Source organism: Aedes aegypti, chromosome 2 (assembly GCF_002204515.2).
Source record: "Aedes aegypti strain LVP_AGWG chromosome 2, AaegL5.0 Primary Assembly, whole genome shotgun sequence".
Classification (NCBI taxonomy): Eukaryota; Metazoa; Arthropoda; class Insecta; order Diptera; family Culicidae; genus Aedes; species Aedes aegypti.
In genome coordinates, this window is record NC_035108.1 from 181,978,264 (window position 1) to 182,000,535 (window position 22,272).

At 37.9% G+C, this 22,272-nt stretch overlaps 1 protein-coding gene across 2 annotated transcripts in view; it reads left to right on the forward strand.

Moving 5' to 3' along the window:
* Positions 1-22,272, forward strand: part of LOC5574462 (protein suppressor 2 of zeste) — a 210,757-nt gene that overhangs the window by 132,894 nt on the left and 55,591 nt on the right. Inside the window, exons 1-2 of one of the 2 annotated variants that reach the window (XM_001661427.2) lie at positions 1,213-1,725; positions 1,874-2,291. In XM_001661427.2, coding sequence (XP_001661477.2) covers positions 2,087-2,291 — 205 coding nt within the window. In that variant the 5' untranslated portion in view covers positions 1,213-1,725; positions 1,874-2,086. Of the gene's footprint in view, positions 1-1,212; positions 1,726-1,873; positions 2,292-22,272 lie in introns of those variants that run through there. The other variant, XM_021843334.1, reaches the window with a different exon arrangement.

The following is a 22,272-nucleotide window of genomic DNA, read 5'->3' on the forward strand; positions in this document are numbered from 1 at the left end:
ATTCCTCTAATGTGTAGAATCTATGTTCAAATTCAACTATAGTCAACTCTTCCTCACTCGATATCTCGTTTATCGTTATCGAATTGGAGAATCTTAGTAAAAGTTTATTTTCATGGCTACCATGATGGTTCCTTGGATCGCATTTGCACTGTGTTCTTTACAGGTCTACAAGCAAAATGCCATGATGACAATCGCACGATCAATCTTACACAAATCGATTTCCTCATAATAAAGACGTATCGATGTTTGTTTGACGTCATGTGAGCTTTCGGTCAATGTCATTCCAACAAGGAAGTTAATGCTTAGCAGCGATTCTGTTTATATTAACTTTCTCACAGCAAACAAAAGCAATGTTGTGACAGTACTCACAGCATACAAAGAAAATTTTGTCAACATTTCACTACTACGCAGGCAATTGGATTGATCTATATACAGTGATACCTCCATGAGTCGATGTTCCATGACTCGATATCGACTCATGGAACCATACTAAAAACACAATTCCATGGTTACTATGATGGTCCCTAGAAACAGCTTTCCAAAGGATTGCTGTTCCATGACTCGATATTTCCATGAGTCGATGGTCCCTTCAATATCGACTCATGGAGGTTTCACTGTAACTTAATATCTCCCTAACTCGATGTTCCCTTCATTATCGAGCTATAGAGTGACGGTTGGCCAGTGCAGGATTCTATACACAATAACTATTGCCTTTTTTTTGGGATGCGAAATCTCAAAATTTGAACAGCTTTTCATAATGTCCCATGCGCTAATACAGAAATGAATAAATAATGAATAAAGACTAAATACATAAATGTACTTACTGAAATGAATATAATTTAAAACTTGAGCCTCCACGCAAATATTGTCTAAATTCGTCTGGCAACCACATCGCATAACATCCATGAGAGCATTTCGGGGCACCCGAGAAGAACCAAGCGCACTCTCCCCCTAACCACGCATGGCCCGCCAAACCTCGCATCGTGTGTACGATTGTGTGAGCTCCCTATACCCACGAGCTCGATTCCGAACGGCACGAGCCCGCGTTTGCGGTATCTCGGTGATTGTGTGGGTGCCTAGCTTGAAGTGTACGATACAATGATGACGACGATTACTCTTCGCCCGTAGGAACGAAGCCGTCGTCGTCGTTTTCGCTCGCCCTGCGCGGCCACTGGGTATAGTCTCGGGCACACACACGGCCAGCCAGCAGTCAGTAGTGAGATAGTCCGCGTATCGGAGAGTACCCGTTCCGAGTGGAAAGCGTATTTATTGTACAACCCAACACTCACAGGCCAATTTTGTTGGGTTTGTTTTCATCGGGCCAAACGTCGGTGATCATCGTATCGCAAACGGTGTAGAATGGTTGGATGGAAGGCAAGCAGTGCTGAGTGTTGCCTTATTTCGTGTAGTTGGATTATGTGACAGAGCAGTGGCACACACGGGTGATATTTATACCGCACGTTTCGATAATTGTTCGAACAACAATAACAACAACGATCCAAGAGTCAACAGTGGTGATAAGAAGAAAGGGAAGAAGAACAAGAAGAATATCAGCGGAGTGTTTCGCAAGCTTGGCAATCTCTCGCGTTTCTCGTGGCCGTATTGTTGTCGTCGTTGTCGTCATCGTCGCATTTTCGGTTCGGCAGTGTTTTCAAGTCAAAACTTGGAAGTATCTCGCGGCTCAAGTGTTTTGCTTCTCCCCTGTTTTCCTGGTCGGCCTCGCGGGTGCGTGCCTGTTTTATATTCCTCTCCTGGTTTTTATTAGGCATTCATTAAATTTTATGTTTGGAAATTAATTTTAATTTAATTAAATAATATTTTCAGCGATTCCGACTTATAAGGTCTTTCGATGTTTCTTTCTTGTTCTTTACAGAGACACGATGCAATTAGCGCTGCTGCTAATGAAATCCACTGTCGAGTGGAAGAGCGGCAACACCAGCATCAATCTCATGCGACGGTCGGACGACACTCATTAAGGGGGTCCAAATCCGGTAGATAAGTGCGCGCGCGCAACCCGAGTGAAAAAGCTAGAAGATATAAGAAAAAATATACAAAATTTACTCGTGCTAGCAAACGTAAATACAAAATGACAACCACTTCCGCGATACATACCAGAACGGCAACGGCGGATCCAGGAACGACGCTGACCGCCACCAAAGTCACAACAACCGGCAGTCGGATAAGCCGTACCAATAGGAGGAAAGTTAAGGATTTTAACGACAGCATAACCTGTTCGCTTTGCAACGGTTACCTGATAGAGGCTACAACCATCAACGACTGTCTGCACACATGTAAGTACATTTTTTTCTCAGAGATTTTGTAGTACAAGTCAGCTAATTATCTATTGTTTCCTACATCTTCTTGAAGAATATTAATTATAAGATATCAATTATAAAATTCGTTATCTTATCCATTCTATTACTTCCAATCATTCAAGCGATGTTACGTTTGTTTTTCACTCACAACTTTATCGGAAATAGCCAAACACTATTTCAATATCTCTGAAAAAAGACAACAATTGGTAAATGTTTGTTGTTATTTCAGCACATACAGGAAACCAAATAGTTATTCAGATGCGATTACCAGCATTCTTTCTATCAAGTATTAATAGATAAGAACATAAAGCTCCTCATCATCTTCTTCCTCGACGTTCTCTCTTACTTGATACTTGATGGGCCGCAATTTGCTACTATGAATCACAAAATTGCCAATTTGGAAACCTTTCTCCAATGGAATCTCTCGTGAGACACACACTGCTTGTCGCCCTGAACATTTAGTGCTCTTAACTGCAAGATCCTAAATGAACTCTGACGGCCTCGAAATCGATGGCTTCATCCGAGTTCCTCGATTATTGCTATGTTTGCAGCACCGTATGCTCCAAAACAACCCAATCGATTTAGTCTACATCCTTCAATATCCTGAATTCGTGGACATATTTCTTTACTAGTAGAAAATTTGCAGACAAACCGTAGCCGATTACTCAGGAAGTTTGTTTAAGTCGAGTAGGTGATGTAAATATGTATCCACCATGCAGAGAATGGTACTGATTTTAGTAGGTCGACAAAGGGGAATTATCCACCTCTGTCGACTTACTAAAATCAGTACCATTCTCTGCATGGTGGATGCATTTTTGCATCACCTACTCAACTTAAACATTGTTATTGTAAACTAGCCTTGACAAGGCGAACCTTCTATAAATCTAGAGCCGAGTATTGGTCGGCCACCATAGACGCTGCACTCCCAGTATAATCTGAATGATAGCCGTAAGTAGGTAATGTATTCCTGCACTTGGTATCCACTCACATCCTTCGGATTACATTGTTCTGAAACGTGCCCTTTCAGTATGTAGCGAGCATCCAATCCTTCACAATAATGATGCGCGGGCATTCGAATACGATATGCTTTGCTGTTTCATCTACATCAGCACAGTTGAGCCATTCAGCCTTCCGGAATCTGTGTTGATACAGTCTATATCATCCATGTCCTTACATGAACAGCGTTTCTGATTCCATGGTTTCTTTTATACCAATGTGTCACATTTAGTATTAGACAATGGGTCCATCTACTTTGGATGAATCATTAGATATCTTCCTTGATACTAAACGGTGTCATCTCAGCTGTGATCTACATTACCGGCTATGATGCGCACTACTATTTGATATTCTCAAGCACATCTTCCTAAACGAGCTTTCCAGCCACTTTAAGTTTCCGTTCGTTCTAAGCGCTTTTGATCAAATTGGTCCCCATTTCTACACGCTTGCTAGGAACTAACTTTACTTTTGAAGATGCCACAAGGCATGACCTGTGCCACAATGCTAATAAATCGATCCATGACTGTTAATCTTCAGTTCCTCGATCGTCCCACATCTTCTGGTCTTGCTCCACTTAGCTCTTGTACCGATTGAATTCAAGATGAACATAACTTTTCGACATTGTTACCCGGCATTATCACAACGCGCCTTGCTCATCGTATCCTCTCAGCTTTGACGACTTTCTGGATACTGAATTCACCGTAGGGTTGCGCAAGCTCGTGATTCATTCTTCTTCTCCATACGCCAATCCCACATACTTACTCCATAGGCATGGACTCGATATATAAGTGATTAGTAAGGTATTGATGTTCGCGACACTTTTTGAGGATCTGCCGCAACGTAAATATTTGATCATCCACAAAACTGGCTAGATAACTATCCTCAAATAGATTTATAAGGTTTAATCACCGCATGACTTTATTATTATGAAAATTTATTGGCTTTTTTCGGTGAATACAAATACATATGGCCCTCTGTTAAAACAAATTTTCAACTTCTATTAATTTCTCTCGTCGCTCGCTTGCGATTCTATCCATCTTGTCATTTCATTACTTTCGTTACTACTTCATTCTGAGTATAGGTATTGTATTCACCGAAAAAAGCCAATAAATTTTCATAATTATAAAGTCATGCGGTGATTAAACCTTATAAATGTAGAATATAATTGGCAAAGTAAATCTAACTTCAGTTCGTATGATCACTTGGGCAAATTAGGGGTATGCGATATTAGACGCGAAAAAATCCAATAAGTAACGTCAATTTCGTATCAATCTCCGAAAATATGCCAACGATCGATAGAACTGTTACATACGCCAAACAATATAGTTAACAGGTCGAGGCGACAAATGTTTGCCTGTCTAGTGCTAGTAGTGACCAACACTACAACATTTAGTTGTTCGAGACCAGGACGTTAGGCAACGATTTGTCGTTTCGATTGTGTTGTTCATACATATGGCCCTCTGTTAAAACAAATTTTCAACTTTCATTCATTTCTCTCGTCGCTCGCTTGCGATTCTATCCATCTTGTCATTTCATTACTTTCGTTACTCCCTTTCACTCTGTGTATAGGTATTGTATTCACCGAAAAAAGCCAATAAATTTTCATAATAATATCCTCAAATAGCTAGTAGCGAAAAACGGTGCAAGATGCTCTGAGAAAGCACTTAATAGGCTTTGTATGCGTTGAAAATAGAGGTCGCTCCATAGTTTTCACATTCTAACTTTGCAAACATTTTTATATATTCGGTATATTACTCCCTCCTTCCATTCTTCCGGTAGTTGTTCTATATCCCAGATCCTGGCTATCAATCGGTGCAGACTAGTAGCCAACATGTTAGGGCCCATTTGATTAAGTGTCACTCCAATACCCTCATACTTTACTGCTTTGTTGCTCTTGAGCTGTTTGACTGCATTCTTAACTAACTTTAGTGTGGGAGTTGGAACATTTTCCTTATCCGTCGTACCATTGAAGCTATTCCTTCTTCCGTCTTTGGTGTTTCATCTCCCGTTCATCCGTTAAGATACCTGCATCCTTATCCCGGCAAAAAGTTTTCATGGTATGTGTTGGGTTTCTTGTAGAACTCACGCGTTTTTTTTGAGAACGATACAGCTGCTACACTCACTTTGCGCTCCAACTCTTCCAAGCGCCGCTTTTTATCTGACACTCCTCGTTGAACCAACCGTTCTGTTGCTTTCCTTTCATGAACCCAATGCCACCTTTTGCTGCTTTGTTAATGGCTGCTTCGTATCCTGCAGTCCTTAAGAGGAACTCTAATAAGCTCTCACTTATCTGGCAAAGCGGCTTCCAGACTTCGGGTAGCTTGAGTTGTTCCAGATTGTACCGTGGCGGGCGTCGGTACTGAATGTTGATCTCAACCGACGCACAAAAATCAATACAAGGTAGATGAGTCGATGTATGCGCCTCGATGTAAGTCCTGACGTTGAAAATATTCGAGAGGCGTCTTCCATCAACCATGTTAACTTTCTCAAAACGATTACCTTTATGGATTTTCTTTAAGAACGTCCTGGCATATATATTCCAATACCGCCTACAAAGAAGTGCGCTTTGCGGAAATGGATCACATGATTGTTGAGTTGAAATGCGTTATTTTTATCTGTTATAATTTATGAGAAATAGCATCAAAACAAAATTGGAAAAACTGTTCTTAACGTAAACGGCAATTGATTACAAGATTCATCTTTTTCACTATCTATTATTTGAGCTTCTGGCTATTATCTTTCTCGCTAGGAGAGTTTTGAATCGCTTCAATGCAAACAACCTCGCATACTTTACATACTACCTTCATTTGAAGGACAAATTCCATTCTTTTATAACTATCTTTCGAGCGCCATCCCTCCACCTACGCCATAGAATCGTCCTCCCTACCACGCTAAAAGTAGTAAAAATTCGCACTGGTGACGTCTCTGCGCTCACAATGTCAGACGACTGACATTCCACATATGCGCCGATTCGCAACGACCGTCTACCACGGGCCAATCATCCATTCGTTCGTCCTCGAATCACCGTCGCGTTGCGTCTTGCTGCCGTCCATCACACAACTGTCTGTCAGAGTGTCTTTCGTGTTCCAAAACGCATAGAGAGCAATCGAACGAACGCACAGTGGTCCCATTTGTTCTAAGAGGCTTACGAAACATCTAAATCAAAAATTGCAAAACCATATAGGTATGTTTTGACTACCAAATACACTCTAGAGGTTGACACTGACATCGCTTCAAACATTATGATTAAGGATTTCTTCACGTAGAGTAGATGAAATGTTAATAAAAGGTTCATACACTGAAATGAATGTTTTTGCATGAACTACTGAATCCATGGTAAAATTAGGAACTGTACCAACGATTTTCAACCGACTACATTAATCTGTTAACCCTATAAAAACATAGTTAAAATTACTACATAAGAAAATATATTCGGTTTGTTTAACCAGAGTTGCAGTATTATGCGTGGCGCGAAAAATTCTCGCGCCGACTATCTTTGAAACGCTTGTATATCGCCGCAGGTACTTCAAATCGTTTTGGTGTCATCTGCGCGATCATGCATTGGCAATCAGGAATAATTGCGCAGAAGACACCAAAACGATTAGAAGTACCTGCGGCGATCTACACGCATTTTAAGAAGTTTTCAAGATCGCCGTCGCGATAAATAATCACGCAATGCACAGTATTTATGACTAGAAAGATTATTTATTTGACAAAGCTGACAAGGTTGGCATTACACTTTTGACTACACTTGTACAACACACGGTGTGTGTGTCACGGATTTAAATACTTTGCTTTGTAGTGAATGCTACTATCGACATGGTCACATTTACTGCACTGCTCAGTGATTTTTACCAGATTGTAGTAAACTTAACATATTTTTGTAGTCGGTTGAAAATCGTTGGTACAGTTCTTAATTCTACCATGGATTCGGTGATTATACAACAAAATTTGTTTGCGTGTATGCGAAAAAAAGGACTTTGACAATATTGCATTTTCCGAGTTCACATAGAACTAAATTATTAGATATTTTGTTGTATATGACCATGAAGCCTATACATTAAAACCAGGAGTATATCAGGATTATCATTTATTCTTCTTTCTTTATGGCAAATACCTTCCCACTGGAATAGAGCCTGCTTATCAGCTTAGTGTTCAATGAGCACCTTCTTAGTTATTAACTTTTTCGTGTAACAAATCTGATTCGATCCAACAAATCTGAAGGCTATTCTACTGGTCTTGCTCTTCTAGACATATCAAAATTGATTTTGGCCCATGTACACTCCCACTGTAGAACGCACCGCCGATGATGACTGAGCATTGTTGAACGTCCTCCACATCAGTTCGGACGACTCCGGAGTTCTTATCGGCTTGGACGAATCTTGAATAATTGAATCCTCGTTCCGTTTTGTGACCGAGAAGACATTGAAATTATGTCCCGGTGCCTCTTGGACGACACACAAAACTTGCGGGGAACACAATTGAAAAGATGTTTCGAAGCGAATGGCACCTACATTTTTCCGAACTGAAGCGAGTGAGATTTAACAACTTTTGGCGATTGATGTTCGCCTTCGCGCTTCTACCGTAAAAAGAAGTAAGTCGAAATTTCGTCATTGGTGCGCGTATCACACGTAATGGCATAACAGCATTTTAATAACTGGATTTTTTGCCGGCGCAGTATTGGTGCGTTCTAGCAACGTAGAAGCAACTCATGTTCTGTTTTATTAGTCGTAAAATAGCGAAAACTGTCGTAAATGGTAATCTTTTGCTAACTGATTTTCTGTGTGTGATTTTGTCGTCGCTGTTTAGACAGGAGGCGTTTTTACTTTGTGGTACTGGTGCTCAGAAGATTTAAAAAAAATGCCAATCCCACATTTCTTTCAGTCGACTTCGTTTGAACATATTTGCAAGTGTATTTCTTATACAGGCGAAAAAAAATATGGCATATGGATGACGGTTACTTTCTGAAAGTTTCAATAATGATTGCTGGTATCAAAATGGTGTTGTGGAATGATTTAAGATATTAATCTAGAAAACATTCAAAAAGGTCTTCAAAATACTTAAAAAAAACGTAACGCATAAATTTTGAGCTTATTTTTTTTATTCTATGAACGGGTGTTCAGTAAAAAATGGGAATGATTTCAATGCCTTTCTGTAATTAAAGTAAAAAGCGTATATTTTCTCTCTCCAAGAGAATTAGGCAATCCACTGCGAAATTCTCTCTCTTTCGCTCTTCAAGAATGGACAATTCTCGCTGAACATTACTAAAGGATCTATGTACAAATGAGAGATTCTCTCCTCTCTCGCTTTCTTTCGATTACAATAGTGGAATACTAAAGTTTTTGGGAAGTTGTTCACTATAGATCGAATGGCAGTTTCCTTTACTAGCGTTTCATACAAAAAAACGCAACAGAATAGGTTAATGTGACTCAGTTAATAATTAAAGAGAAAGTAAACAAAGAGAGCCTCTCAATGCTATATAGGTCCTTTAGTAAAGTTTCGCGATTATAACAGTTTTTCACTACAGATCGAAAGACAGTTTCCATGACTAGCGTTTCATTCAAAAAAAAAAAAAAAAAACGCAACAGAAGAGGTTAATGTGACTCAGTTATTGATCAAAGAGAAAGTAAACAAAGAGAGCCTCTCATTTGTACATATGTCCTTTAGTAATGTTTCCCGAGAATTGCTTTCTAGACTCCATAAAAATGGGCATGTTTTTTTCGCTAGGGTGCTGTCAGTTCAATCGAAGATGACGTCGAAACAGCAAGCACCCCGCGAGCGTGTTTTACAGTTTTACGAAACGCCGGACATCCCATTTAGAATTTTTCCGGCTCACTCAGTGCCCTCGACGGGCCAAGGATACGAAGCAATTGACCACGTGGATGCTGAAGATGGACGTCAGTGCCGCCCAGTGCTCTTGTGAGTGCATCGCCACTTTGTTGCGTCGTACGGCTGATAAGGGCCCCTTCCCCAATATTCATTGTTGTTTTTTAGAATAAATGTTTGAAGGCTAATTAGCCCGTCATTCGTTTTGGCAGCCATCTTGACGTTGCAGCTCGCAATTTCAGAGTAATATAACTCAGTACTCATAGTTAATATTGTTACGAAAAAGTATCACTTTATGCGTTTACATGCAAAAAGTATGCTGATTTAGCATACTTTTTGCATGATTTAGCAACAATCATCAACCACGCGTACAAATTTCAATGACGGCCTACTTCGCATTAAATAACGAATACTGAACTCGTTCAATTTGTTTTATTGCTGTTTGCGTTTGACGTGCAAATCTTGTTCAAATGCGTTCCTAATGCGGTAACACAAACTAATCAAAGGACACCTAGCAACCTTGATCCATTACCCGTAACGCGGGTAGATCACCTTTTCGTGGTGCGTTACAGGGTAAGATCTACCAATTTGAACACTAGTCTCATCTTGTTTGTCGGGCTAGGGAATTTTGTTTTGGTGATTCAAGGATTCGCGGTACAAATTCCTTGTTACTGGCAACAGTTTCTAAAAAATAATCTATTTTACCTAGCAGATGGTTAAAGTCTCGGAGTTGGTCAGTCCCGAGACTACACTTGAAGCCAGGATAACAACCATGAGTTTTAACTCAACAAGGACTGTAAGTACTGGTAATTCAAGGACTCACGTGAATTCTGATTACTAAACAAATTTTCTAGCTTGATTCGGTTTTGCTGCTAGCATAAAGCCCCTTTTTTCTAGTATTTTTCTGGGACTAAACTAAAAGCGAAACAAGGATGGGACTAGAGTTCCTCAGAAATTTAATCGATTATGTTTGCTAAGGGGCGCGCCTTCGCTGAGATGTAAATTTATATGAAGGGTGTAAATAGCGGGACCTTTTCATCATAGTCGATTTGTATCAATATCTGAGGAATCAAAACAAGAACTGTACATAAATCGATGCTTCATTACCTGTCAATGGAAATGGAGTAATGCGACATGCACTATACACTAAGGATACGGGTAATGCCACAATAGATCTAAATACTGGTCGCAGTGGCGCATCCGAACAAAGAAAAAAAAAAACCTTGATCCATATCACCGCCAACCTAGCAAAGAAAGACTATCTTTGACTTCGCCTTACTTGTGAAAAATCTTACCGCATTTGGGGTTCCCGCATTTGATATTTGCATTTCAAATGCACACAGCAATACTATATGACTGAAAAAAATCCCATTTTTTAATTGAAGAACACCCGTGAGAATTAAGAATTTATTATTGCGAGAATTTATTATTGAGAATTAAGAATTGCGAATCTAAGAATTCTTCTTTTTTCAAGTTCATGAAGTACTTAGAGAAATTTAATGCACAACCATTGATTTGTTTGTGCTGTTCACACTTCAATTTTCTAAAACCAGTATACATCTTAAGAACACTTGAGTATTTAAAGTTTTTTAAGTAATTTCTTCGGGAACCCCTACCTAGGGAAATGGTTGGAAATGTTCTCAGTGTAGTATCTAGTCGAATAGATGAACAATTCGTAGAACGATTCTTGTAAAATTTCTCAGAAAAAATAACAGTTTGGTGTAAGCTTAGTGACGATTCAAATATGACGTCCATTGTTTTTCGTGATTTCTAGCCCCCCCTCCCCTCTCTGTCACGCTTTTCACAATACCTTATACACGTACTGTCACACTTTCGTAGACTCCCCTCCCCCAAATGATGGACGTTATATTTGAATGACCCCTTAGAAAGAATGACAAACGGAAAATAAGGAAATTTCTGCACAGAAAAAATAACAGTTTATCTAATTTTTTAATTGACTTAACCCAAAATTAGGTGTATCGATTATTCCCTAAACCCAAAATTTCTTGGTATTCTCTCTCTTCCCACCAATGTTGGCAAAACAGAGAGAGCTGCACCTACCAAATGGGGGTAAATTGGCCCAATAAGCCAAATTCGGGTAAATGCATTATTCTCAAGCTTGGGTTGAATGAACTCAACTTTGCGTTAAATCATACCAAATTTAAGGAAATTTTTCTTATGGCTTCAAAAGCAAAGTACCTAATGGAGGTCTTGGAAATTTAGCCAATTCTGGATTATTCGGCTCAATTACGTTTTTTTTTGTTGAAACAACTTAGGTTTGAGTAGTTCCGCGTTACCGTGTTGAAAACCTCTAGGGTGCTGGTGCCATTAGTGGACTACCTAAGCTATAATAAATCATAACATAATCACGAAAAGTCTTAACAGAGATCTTTTGGCGTCAACAGAAGGATTTCAACCCGTACTATGCAGGAAAAAAAATAAAAGAGTGATAAAATTATTGTTCACCATAAAATTTCTTCAGTCACTATTGATACACGTGTTACAGTAATTGCGCTAGTGCTCCAGTAGTAGACGTGCAGGAATGATACAAGGAATTTTACAAAAAAGTTTATTTTCATATTGATTTAACACTTCCCCTCGGATCAGCAACTAATATCTTTCGAATGAAGCATAAAGATCATCTCTGGGAATTTGCTTCATTTTTATACATCCATTTTAAAAACTGCATTAATTCGTTGATCCACTACTGCAACACGACGGAAACTACTGGTGCAAGGGAGCATTTTTTTGCGTTAACTTAATTATTTATATGACTTTTTGGTAAAATAAAAAGCTTAAATTTTCGGCAAATCGACTAAACTAGAGGAGATCTATCCACCAAAAATATCGCATGTCGTTTTTAGCGAAAAATGTACGTTTTATTCCATAGTCCAATCTACTGGTACAATACAACCATTGGTACCGGTACCCTAATAATGTTCTTAGAGGAGTCTACAAGATACCTCTGAACAATTAGTTTTATTAGCCTCAGTATAATTTTACAAGAAATCACAGAAAAAATTGAAAAAAAAAAAGAATTTTTTGATGAGATGAAGTATTTACAATTTTATTTATGGCCTTCTTAGGAGGAATATGTAAAGGAATATCTTGAGAAGTAACTGAAGATATTTGAAGAAAAAAGTTTACGCATTTAACAAAAAAAAAAACTAAGTGATTTTTAATAAATATGATTTCTGCAGTACGATTCCAGGTACAATTGCTGGCCGATGGCCGATGGAATTTATTAAGAATTTTCTTTAGAAGATACAGTATGGCCCATAAAAAAATGCGAAAATCGTCATATCATGTTTTATGGTAGTTTTTACATAGAAAATGTGAATGAAACATAAATATTATTATTTTCTTTTGTTGTTTAATCTATTCAGACTCAGTTTTTCGCTTTGCACATGATTTTTATCTGTTACTTTTACCTTATCAGAGAGGAATTGGAAGCATACCTTCAAATGTTATCATGCGGACGTCGAGTTCAATATCTGTGTGATGAAAGTTTCTTAAACATCAACGATGGCGTGAGATTCTTCACAGGCCTTGTCTCCATCGTACGCCCATATCAAATGATAGAATCGGTTCATACCTGAGTAATTGGAGTCTTAAATATATTTTCGAAAAAACGGCTCATTTTGCTCAAAACCTATGAGCTAGTATTTATATAAGTTGTCTCTGACCCAAGGAACAAATTTTATCCTCAAAAATCTGTTATAGTCCTCCATATTCATTTTTAATCAACTTTGACGAACAATAAAGGCATATCAAACCTATAAGACGCAAATGCCCTCAGAACTATCACCCTGGCAAAATATTTTATTGTGATCATGAAGAACACGTTCTCTAAGAACTCCTCCATCCTCTGATACCAAACAAACTAAAATTTTCAACAATAAAGCGTAATTTTTGAAGGTGGAAAGTTTATCACCAAAGTATACGACAATCAGACGCTGTTTCTAGCTTTGGGCGGAAAAACCTTTTGAACTTATTTGCATCATTACATTATTTAGGACAGTAAGAAAAATATGACAAAAATTGTCCTGGATAGCGAAGTTATGTCAGAATAAACCACAATAATCAGATATTACATTCACTATCAAAAACAATGAAAATAACGCCTGTGGGCTCAAATAATTTTCGCATTTTTTTTTATGGGCCATACTGTATATAGAAGAATTCCCGACGGTACTAACGTATACGAATACTTGGAGGAAAATTTATAATTTTCTCAGGATGTTAAACCTTCGCCAGGATGCTTTAGAGGGATTAATCGATAAAATATTCGTGAATCTTTTGTTGTAATTTCTTGGAGCATCTCGGAGAAATTCATGGATTAACTTCTGTAAAATTTCAGAAGCATTCCAATTAAATAATTTGCTGAGGACTCACTGGGGAAATTCAAAGTATGGTAGGTGTACCATTATGACCATAGAGGTTACCTATTTCGCAACTTGTGACAATTTTGATGTTTCCCCATTTCGGAAGGTTTTGTATGTTTTAGACGTAATGTAAAGGATACTTGGGGCCCAGATAGCCGTAGCGGCAAACGTACAGCTATTCATCCAGACCAAGCTGAGGGTCGTTGGTTCGAATTCCACTGGTCAAGGATCTTTTCGAGTGGCAAATTTCCTCGACTCCCCTGGGCATAGAGTTCTTCGTACCTGCCACACGAATTGTGCTTCTTTTCCCCGCATTTCGTTTCCCTAAATGTCGGTTCCCCGAACGACAGTTCCCTGAATGACCATTTTCCCCGAATTCCATTTCCCCGAAAATTGGTGCAGTTCAAATAAGTGCTATAATTGTTTCCATTGGCAAGATGGTGAAGTAGAAAGAGCGATAAGCAATAAAAAGAAAGAGTTTTTTTTGGTTATTCTCGACTGTACACATTTTGCCAAAAATGTTGAGGACGGTAAAACTTGAGAGAACCGAAAATCAAACAAAGAAGATGCATATATGATGATCAGTACGTTCACCACCCTGAAATGTATAAAGTCATGACACTTATGAGTGCCAGAAACTTTTGGGGGATGTGGGACATTCGGGGAAACGGGATATTCTGGGAACTGACACTCGGAGAACTGGCCTTCGGGAAAACGACATTTGAGTAACCGACTTTGGGGGCACAACCACCGCACAATATACACAGGAAAAAAGGGTCAGTCGGCAAAGAATGCTCTCAGTTCATAATTGTGAAGTGCTTTTGAGAACACCAAGCTGAGAAGCAGGCTCTGTCAAAGTGGGGACGTAATGCGAGAAAGAAGAAAGTGTAATTCATCGATTTGGTGATTTTTTGGACCTTCCAAACGAAATGCATTCCTGAAATCCAAAATATCATTGAAAACTATTTAAAAATATCACCAGCCTTTTGCTAACACAATAGTCTATCACTTTGCCGAAGACACTATGGTGTTTTGACCGCTGCTACATTGGGTTTATCACGTAATAAGCCAAAGAAAAATAAAACTATATATTTTTCCAGTTTGTCATATAAATTCCTAAAAAAATCTTATTATATTTTGTATCCAATTCAATTATCTCTTTCGTCTGAGAATTGCAAACATATCGTTTGTATATCATTTTTTGTATACATCGATTTTCACTGTAAAATAATAGAAAGCGTATCACTCTATGCCATAAAATCTCATAAGGTTGCCAACACGAATGCACTCTAAGAAAACCACAGTTACCCATGATTTAGACGTCATATCTTTGAACCCTAGAGTTCATCACCTTTGGCTCAAAGTAGAGTTAACTTGAGTCATCACTAATAGTTGCCTTTACATATTGCAAGGTAGTTCTTCTTGTAGCGTGCTTTTTTAGAACGATGTTGTAATGAGGAATGAAAGAATTCATTCCGTGTGAGTGAAACTAAAAAAACTTCTATGCAAATGTTCTAAATTGGGTCAAATAATTACAAACGATAGCTTGATTGGTGTAAAGGCAAAGCAAAAAAAAGATTATCCCTTGTATTTGAACCGTAGATCTTCTGATCCTCAGGTATAAACTTTACCATCAACTCTATTTTGAGCCGATGCACAGTGGCCGCATCCCATACAAATGCTGGCCAAAAGTACAATTCTTACTCAAAACGTTCAAAAATTCTAATTATTTAACAAAATATGATTTCTAGAGGTAATTTGATAGAAATAGTCGCTGGAACAGAAAATCGATATTTGCGGTACACTTGACAGAATAAGTTTAAAATAACAAATTGTTTTAATTCAATCAATGAAATACGTATCCGGATCAAAATCAAATGAAATGTTATTATTTCGATGTAAAATTGAAGTTAAATATCGTGGGCAAACACGAGGTGGTTTTTGAATCTATTTAGGAGCTTATAATGGTAAAAATGCGATATTTATAACAAGTATGATGGTTAAATGGGCTGATTTGCAGTAATAATAAAAATATTTCATGACATTTTCAAACGTTAAACATGTCAAGTATGGTTCAAAATATCTTCAAAACAAAGCCTAAGGTATATTCTTTCAAATGAGACTGGTTGAGGAAGATTCGGCCATGATTTAGTACAGAAACTGCAATTTCTATAGAACAACTTTCACGAAATTTGAAAAATTCAAAAGGGTTAATTTCAGCTGACATCTCTTCAGGTCACATGCTGTAAAAAATCGAAATATACACCGATCGATCTGAAAATTTGTGGAATTGTTATTCAATACTGAAGAAATCAAGAAAAAATATTCGAGATAGAATTGGCAAACTTTATTTTTTTTACTTTTGGCCAGCTATGGGCCACTGTGCGATGGCGATGGACTGTAGGGTTCAAAGATATGACGTCTAAATCATGGATAACTGTGGTTTTCAGAGAGTGCATTGGTGTTGGCAACCCTATGAGATTTTAGGGTATAGAGTGATATATTTTCAATAATTTACAGTGAAAATCGATCCCTACATAAAAATGATGTATGAACGATACGTTCGTTATACTTATAAGAAACATTCTGTTGAATCGGATACAAAATATAATACAAACTGGAAAAATATCCTACCTTTTTCAAGATATTTTGATTAATTACATTAAAAGCATAACGAATAAGCGATATTAGCAAAAGACTTGTGGTATTTTCGAATCATTTTCAAAATAATTTTTGAGTTTCTTGAAGGCATTCCAGTAGAACGATAAAAAATACAAAATCTATTTGATGCACCTCTAAAACTTTATCGAATTGGTTTAATTTTGGACAGATAACTTGTTTTGATAAATAAGTTCAGAATTTGATGTGGCACGGAAAGTCGGAGAACTTTTTTTTCCAAAAGTGAACAGGTCTGATAACCATAACTGATACACTTTCCCTACTCCCAAGATTGATTTTAGTTATACACCCTGTAGTTAAAGAAATTTCTTGAACGAAATCATCTCTATCATTTTGTTCATATTTACATTGTTGCATTTTATTTTATTTTATTGGTTTGTTTTAGCATATTGAATGTTACATAATTTCCATAGGTGAGATATGTAGTGCATTGCAACAGCTCAATAGTTCAGTTAGACAACAAATTCATTGATTATGAATAGAAAATAGTTTTGTTATGGTCTTACTGAACTGAGTTGATCATTGAGTATCTAATCTCGACACAGTATAAAAGGGTCCTTATTTTAAAACAAAATGCTTAAATTTCGGCCATAACCCTACTGACAACTCTAGCCGAGTACAGAGTCCAGACTTGAGTCTTATTTTTATGTTCAGTTTTTGTTCGGAAGTTTAGTATTTAAATTCTCTTGTCGTGTTGCTTTCGGTAGAGAACAGAGTTAATTTTCTTAGGAGCATAAAGTTTTGATGGGGGAGTGTTGAGAAATGAAGAAAAGGGTGATTATTATTGGTGGGAAAATGGTGGCTGCTTCTAAATCACCTCAAGGGAATGTAGAAATATGTGCTTTACGCACAGATATGTGCGTGCAATGCGCGTTCATTGACGCTTCGTTTAAGATGTGCTTGAGTAAAACCGACGCGATAACAGAGAGTGTTTTTTCGTGTGTTAAAGGAAGTCAAAGTTCTGAATTTTCAACTAGAACTGAAAACTAGAAGCTATTGATACTGTTTCGCGTCGCGTTGTGCGTGTGGTATTAAATTTATACGTTTTTCATTTGTCCTCGTTCCTTGTGCTGCTTTACGAGATTTAGAAAGCTTTTGATGGCGCTTAATCCTAGGCTAATCAGCCCAGACAAACGGTGGAAATACCTTTATCCCAGTTTTTGAGAGTTTAGCACCAATGAAGTGAAATTAACTTTGTTGGCTATGTCACTGCACACATATATACTGTCTGTGTACAATAGACTAGACTAGACTTCATCCTTAATTAGTAGTTCATTTGGTAGTTTAATGCTCTTACACGAACTGTTATGCCCTGATTCTTCAATATGAGATTTCATTCACTTCATGTTTCATATTTTATTCACAAATTTCCAAAGAAAGAAAGAGGTATAGAATACATGGTAAAATATCTAGAAATAATTGCTCTACATTGGAAAGAGGTGTTACTTCAAAAATCTATATGAAATAAGTTATGCTTTAATGTCTCTTTATCCTGAACAAAATCTATTTTACGATAACCAACTTGACAACAACGGAATTATTTCGTCACATTTTACAAACCACAATCTTCTCCTCAATCGTTATGAGCCGCCATCGCTAAATCAAAGACATCATCACCACTATCGCCCATAATGAAATCGTTCCGAATGCTTGACCTCCTCGGCAACCAGTTCTCTAAACGGATCTCGGTGTCGAGAAATCATAATCCAATCAGTTTTGTGACACCCCACACATCCCATTTTTCTCACATCGTTTCGGGTTGTTTTCGTGCATATACTATTTATAAAAACCCCTCATTAAACCGAGAAGTCAATCTGTTCGTTTAGTGCCCAGTCGGCAACCGGTGGTGCTCTCCTTAAATCCGAGAACCGAAGTGGAATGAGAACACCCAAAAGAATGGGAAATGTGTTTGAATTGCAGCAGGCAGGCAGGCAGCGAGCACAACTACGAACACGAAGTAAAAGGTCACACGGGCCAATTATTATGAATGGTTCTTTCATTTCTCTGTCGTCGGATCATACACGCACGGCGTTGGCCCCCTTTTTCCCTCTCGCACTCCCTCGTCGTTGTTTTCTCGTGCACTTCTTTCGTCAATGCTCGTTTTCCACAATGGACGGCATACCTTCCTACGAATTGGGTCCAGCGGCAGCAGCCACGTTTTGTGTTCTCATTTCGAGCACCATAATCTAAGTCCAATGCGGGAATTTACAGGACTATTAGAAGATAAAAGCTTTATTTTATCAAAGCAAAAAAGCTGTAAGTTCAAGACATTATGTCCTTACTGATACAGATTCTGCTACTCAGCTCAGTGTTCTATGAGAACATTAACAGTGGAATAATCATCATTTCCCGAAAAACTGTTAACACTTCGGTCGTCGCGCTGTTGTATTTTGTACAACATTGTTGAAAAAACCTCGCCTTTCGTTCACAACAGCAGCGTGGTGGTTCTGACGGCGGCAAACCGCGCGACGAATGGAAGGTTTAATGTGAAGGAAATACAGTGAAACCTCCATGAGTCAATATTGAAGGGACCATCGACTCATGGAAATATCGAGTCATGGAACAGAAATCCTTTGGAATGCAGTCTCGAGGGGCCATCATAGTAACCATGAAATTTTGTTTCTAGTATGGTTCCATGAGTCGATATCGAGTCATGGAACATCGACTCATGGAGGTATCACTGTAAATACACAACACAAAAACTTATGGAAAAAAATCTATAATTTTGCTAAACACACTTTTGTCACAATATATTTCCGTTTTAAGTTGTGATAACACAATTTAAAATATTTATTGAAAGAAACCTTCAGCCCCACCACTGCACAGTGGGAAAAAAGAAAGCTAACCATCGAAGAATTCTGTATCTTATGAATGCAACGCATAATTCTTGAGAAAATACCTGTATTTTATGTAAAATTGTCTAAAGATTTGAATAAATGACCACACGGATTGTTGTCATGCCCATTTTATCCGAATTCCCCATTTTTTATTAGGCTTTCGATAGAATTTCTCACATAATGTGAAGGGAAACTGTGTATGAGCTATGGAAATAAAGTTTTTAGACGATAGGAGTATAAATATGTGAAGTTTTAACTGATTTCACGGATCGGTATTAAGCCAATTCTACCCAAATTCCATATTTCATCAGGTTTTTCATATGATTTATCATATTATATGTAGGAAAACCGTTTAAATGTATTAATATTCTCAAATGTGTGCTACTTTACTACTTAAAAACGCTAGTAACCGCTAACCTTTGACTTCCATATCTAAGGCTCATTTTTCATTCAAAAATGTTTCGCCGTATTCGTAGTGTCATTTATTCCCTTGCCGTCATCGATCGTCGTTGCGTTTAGCCCGTGCATGCCTGCTTTTCGGGGACCTCTTTTCCGTTTTTTTTTTCGTTTTGGTTGGTCCCTTGTTGCCCAAAACGAACCTCTCGCTTGGATGAGGACGGCAAACTCCATTCTAAAATCTGGCGGCTAAGCAGCATCTTTCGGCCGTCTTTTTCCAATCGCTCTGTGAGCTTCTCGTTCACTCTTGTGGCTGGCAGAACCAATAACAATAATAATAACAGTAACAGTAGCACCGAGAGCGGCAGCAGCAAAGAAACATCATCAGAAACAGCCTTCGTCCATTGCGTGTGGGTGGGGTTGCGATGTTGATTGGGATCGGTGCTTCTTTGTGTGCTTTTGGATGTTCCTTCATTCCGTTTTCGGGCCTTTTTGGTTGGGATTATGGATTGAGAGTGGAAGGTCGATGGTGAAAGTTTTTCAATGAAGTTGGAAGAATGTGATTCAGAAAGGTACCCACCAACTGATTTTAAGGGAAACACATTTATTGCTTTTCCTGATCTGAAGAATTCAAACTTATTCTTCTTCATCTTGGCAATACGTCCTCACTGGGATAGAGCCTGCTTCTCAGCTTAGTGTTCTTATGAACACTTCCACAGTTATTAACTAAGAGCTTCATTTATCAAAGTTGCCATTTTTCGCATTCGGATATCGTGTTGCAGCTACTATGATACTCTATGCCCAGGGAAGTCAAATTTCCATTACGAAAAGATCCTGAACCGACCGGGAATCGAACACAGACACATTCAGCATGGCTATGATTTGTAGCCGCGAAGTTCAACCACTTGACAAAGGTCCCAATTCAAGTTATAAATGCATTTGATTTTTTATCATTTTCTAGTGTAGTTTCAAAAATTGCATTCATATCTTATATTTAGATGTTGTATGTTAAGCAACACTACCATTGTTATATGGAAAACTAAATTAGGATACTACTAACTTTTTGTTAAAAGCATATTATTATTATTCCATTTTAGCCATAGCAGTTAAGAATTTTCATAGATCACATGAATTCATCTGATCATATGATAAAAATTACTTTTTAAATACTTAATCGTACTTAGCCTAAGTATGAAGCACTTATCATGGCAATAGAAGTTTTGTCTAAACATATTGATATATTTCTCCGACATTTGCCCAAATATTGATTTTTTGTTAACAATAACACATATATTTATGTTTTTCCTTGTTGATGAATATGAAGCGTGAATCTATGACAAAAGGTCGAAGAACAAAAGAGAAGGGACAAAAGGTCGCAAACTTTTTTTGAAAGAAGGAAAAAATTCCCACCAAGCAAGCCTGTTCGACATTTTGTCTTTCGACTTTTTGTCCATAAACCTTTTTCAATACACTGGATAGCCTGTTCATCTACTTTAAACTAACTTGCGGAAATTAACTCGCAATAAGTCTTAAGTTTTATTTACCGGTACGTAAGCTTTTAACGCAGTGCGCTGATGTACAAAAAGAGAGTTTTTTTCACCTATGCTAAACAAGATACAATATCGCGATTACTGTAGTGTTGATTCCGAAGCAGGATATTTCTCCGTTCAACGCCCCGATTGCCCTGCCTATTTCTGTTGTGGTATAGTTCTGGATTAAGCATAAGCATAGGGGTCGTCCATTAATTAGGTAAGGGTTTATGGGGGGAGGGGGGGTTTGGGATTTCTTACGCGCCATACAAATTATTTTTAATTTTCATACAAAAAATCTTACTAGGGGGGGAGGGGGGGTATAAAAATCGCCAAAATTGTCTTACGTAATTAATGGATCGCCCCATAAGCATAGATGACCGCACAATTCGTAGTTGCTACTCCGTGATTGACTTGAATTATTGAAATTGCACAGAGAACCAAAGAACGGGGCTTGGAATTAGCTAGTCATTCTCAATGTGCACAAATCGAGAGCTCAGAATATAATGAAGTCAATAACGGCGCCGGCCACGTCCTTACGGTCGCCGAGGAGGGAATGGGATGTTAGTGTGACTACCGTTGTTACTAGAGACCGAGATCACCTCTGCATCTCCACGATTGTCTCACGAAGGATTTTTGTTAGTGGGAAAGGTTAAAAAGTTACATGATCAGGATTCACCTTGGTAAGTGATGCGATTCATGAAACTTTGATTTTAAATATAACTATTTTCATGGCTTCATTATAAACGTTGACAAATGTATGTCGACACCTGTGGTGACGAACTGTTCAAAAATTATTGTTAATTCCAAAAAATATGGACATTTTTATTTTCATTTGATGAGTGTTCTTGATGAAAATTTTGCCGACAGACGAACCATTCATCATTTATTTATTTAATTCGCAAATAGTGCATAAAGATAAATGGAACTATAACTTTCACCAAGTGTCTTTGCAGTTGCAGCTGCTAAAGGAAGCGTTGTTCAACTCAGCCACAGGCGATTCAAATCTTGCTTTTCTTGATTTCACGAAGGTTTTCATTTATAAAATTCACTACACTTTTGAATAAAACACAGGTATTATCGTCAGTTAAATATCAGCCCAGAAGCAAAAACTTTAGAAAACCTTCAATCAAGAACACTCGTGACAGAAGCAAATTTGCGATAAGTCGCTAGTCAATTACCCATAGAAATTATATAGTAAAAAAGGAAATCTCTCACCAAATGTGTCCACGACATGGCTGAAATTAAGTTGTACAGGTAGTGGCGAATGATTCCGCTGATAAATCCCTAGATGATTGCTGATCCAGAA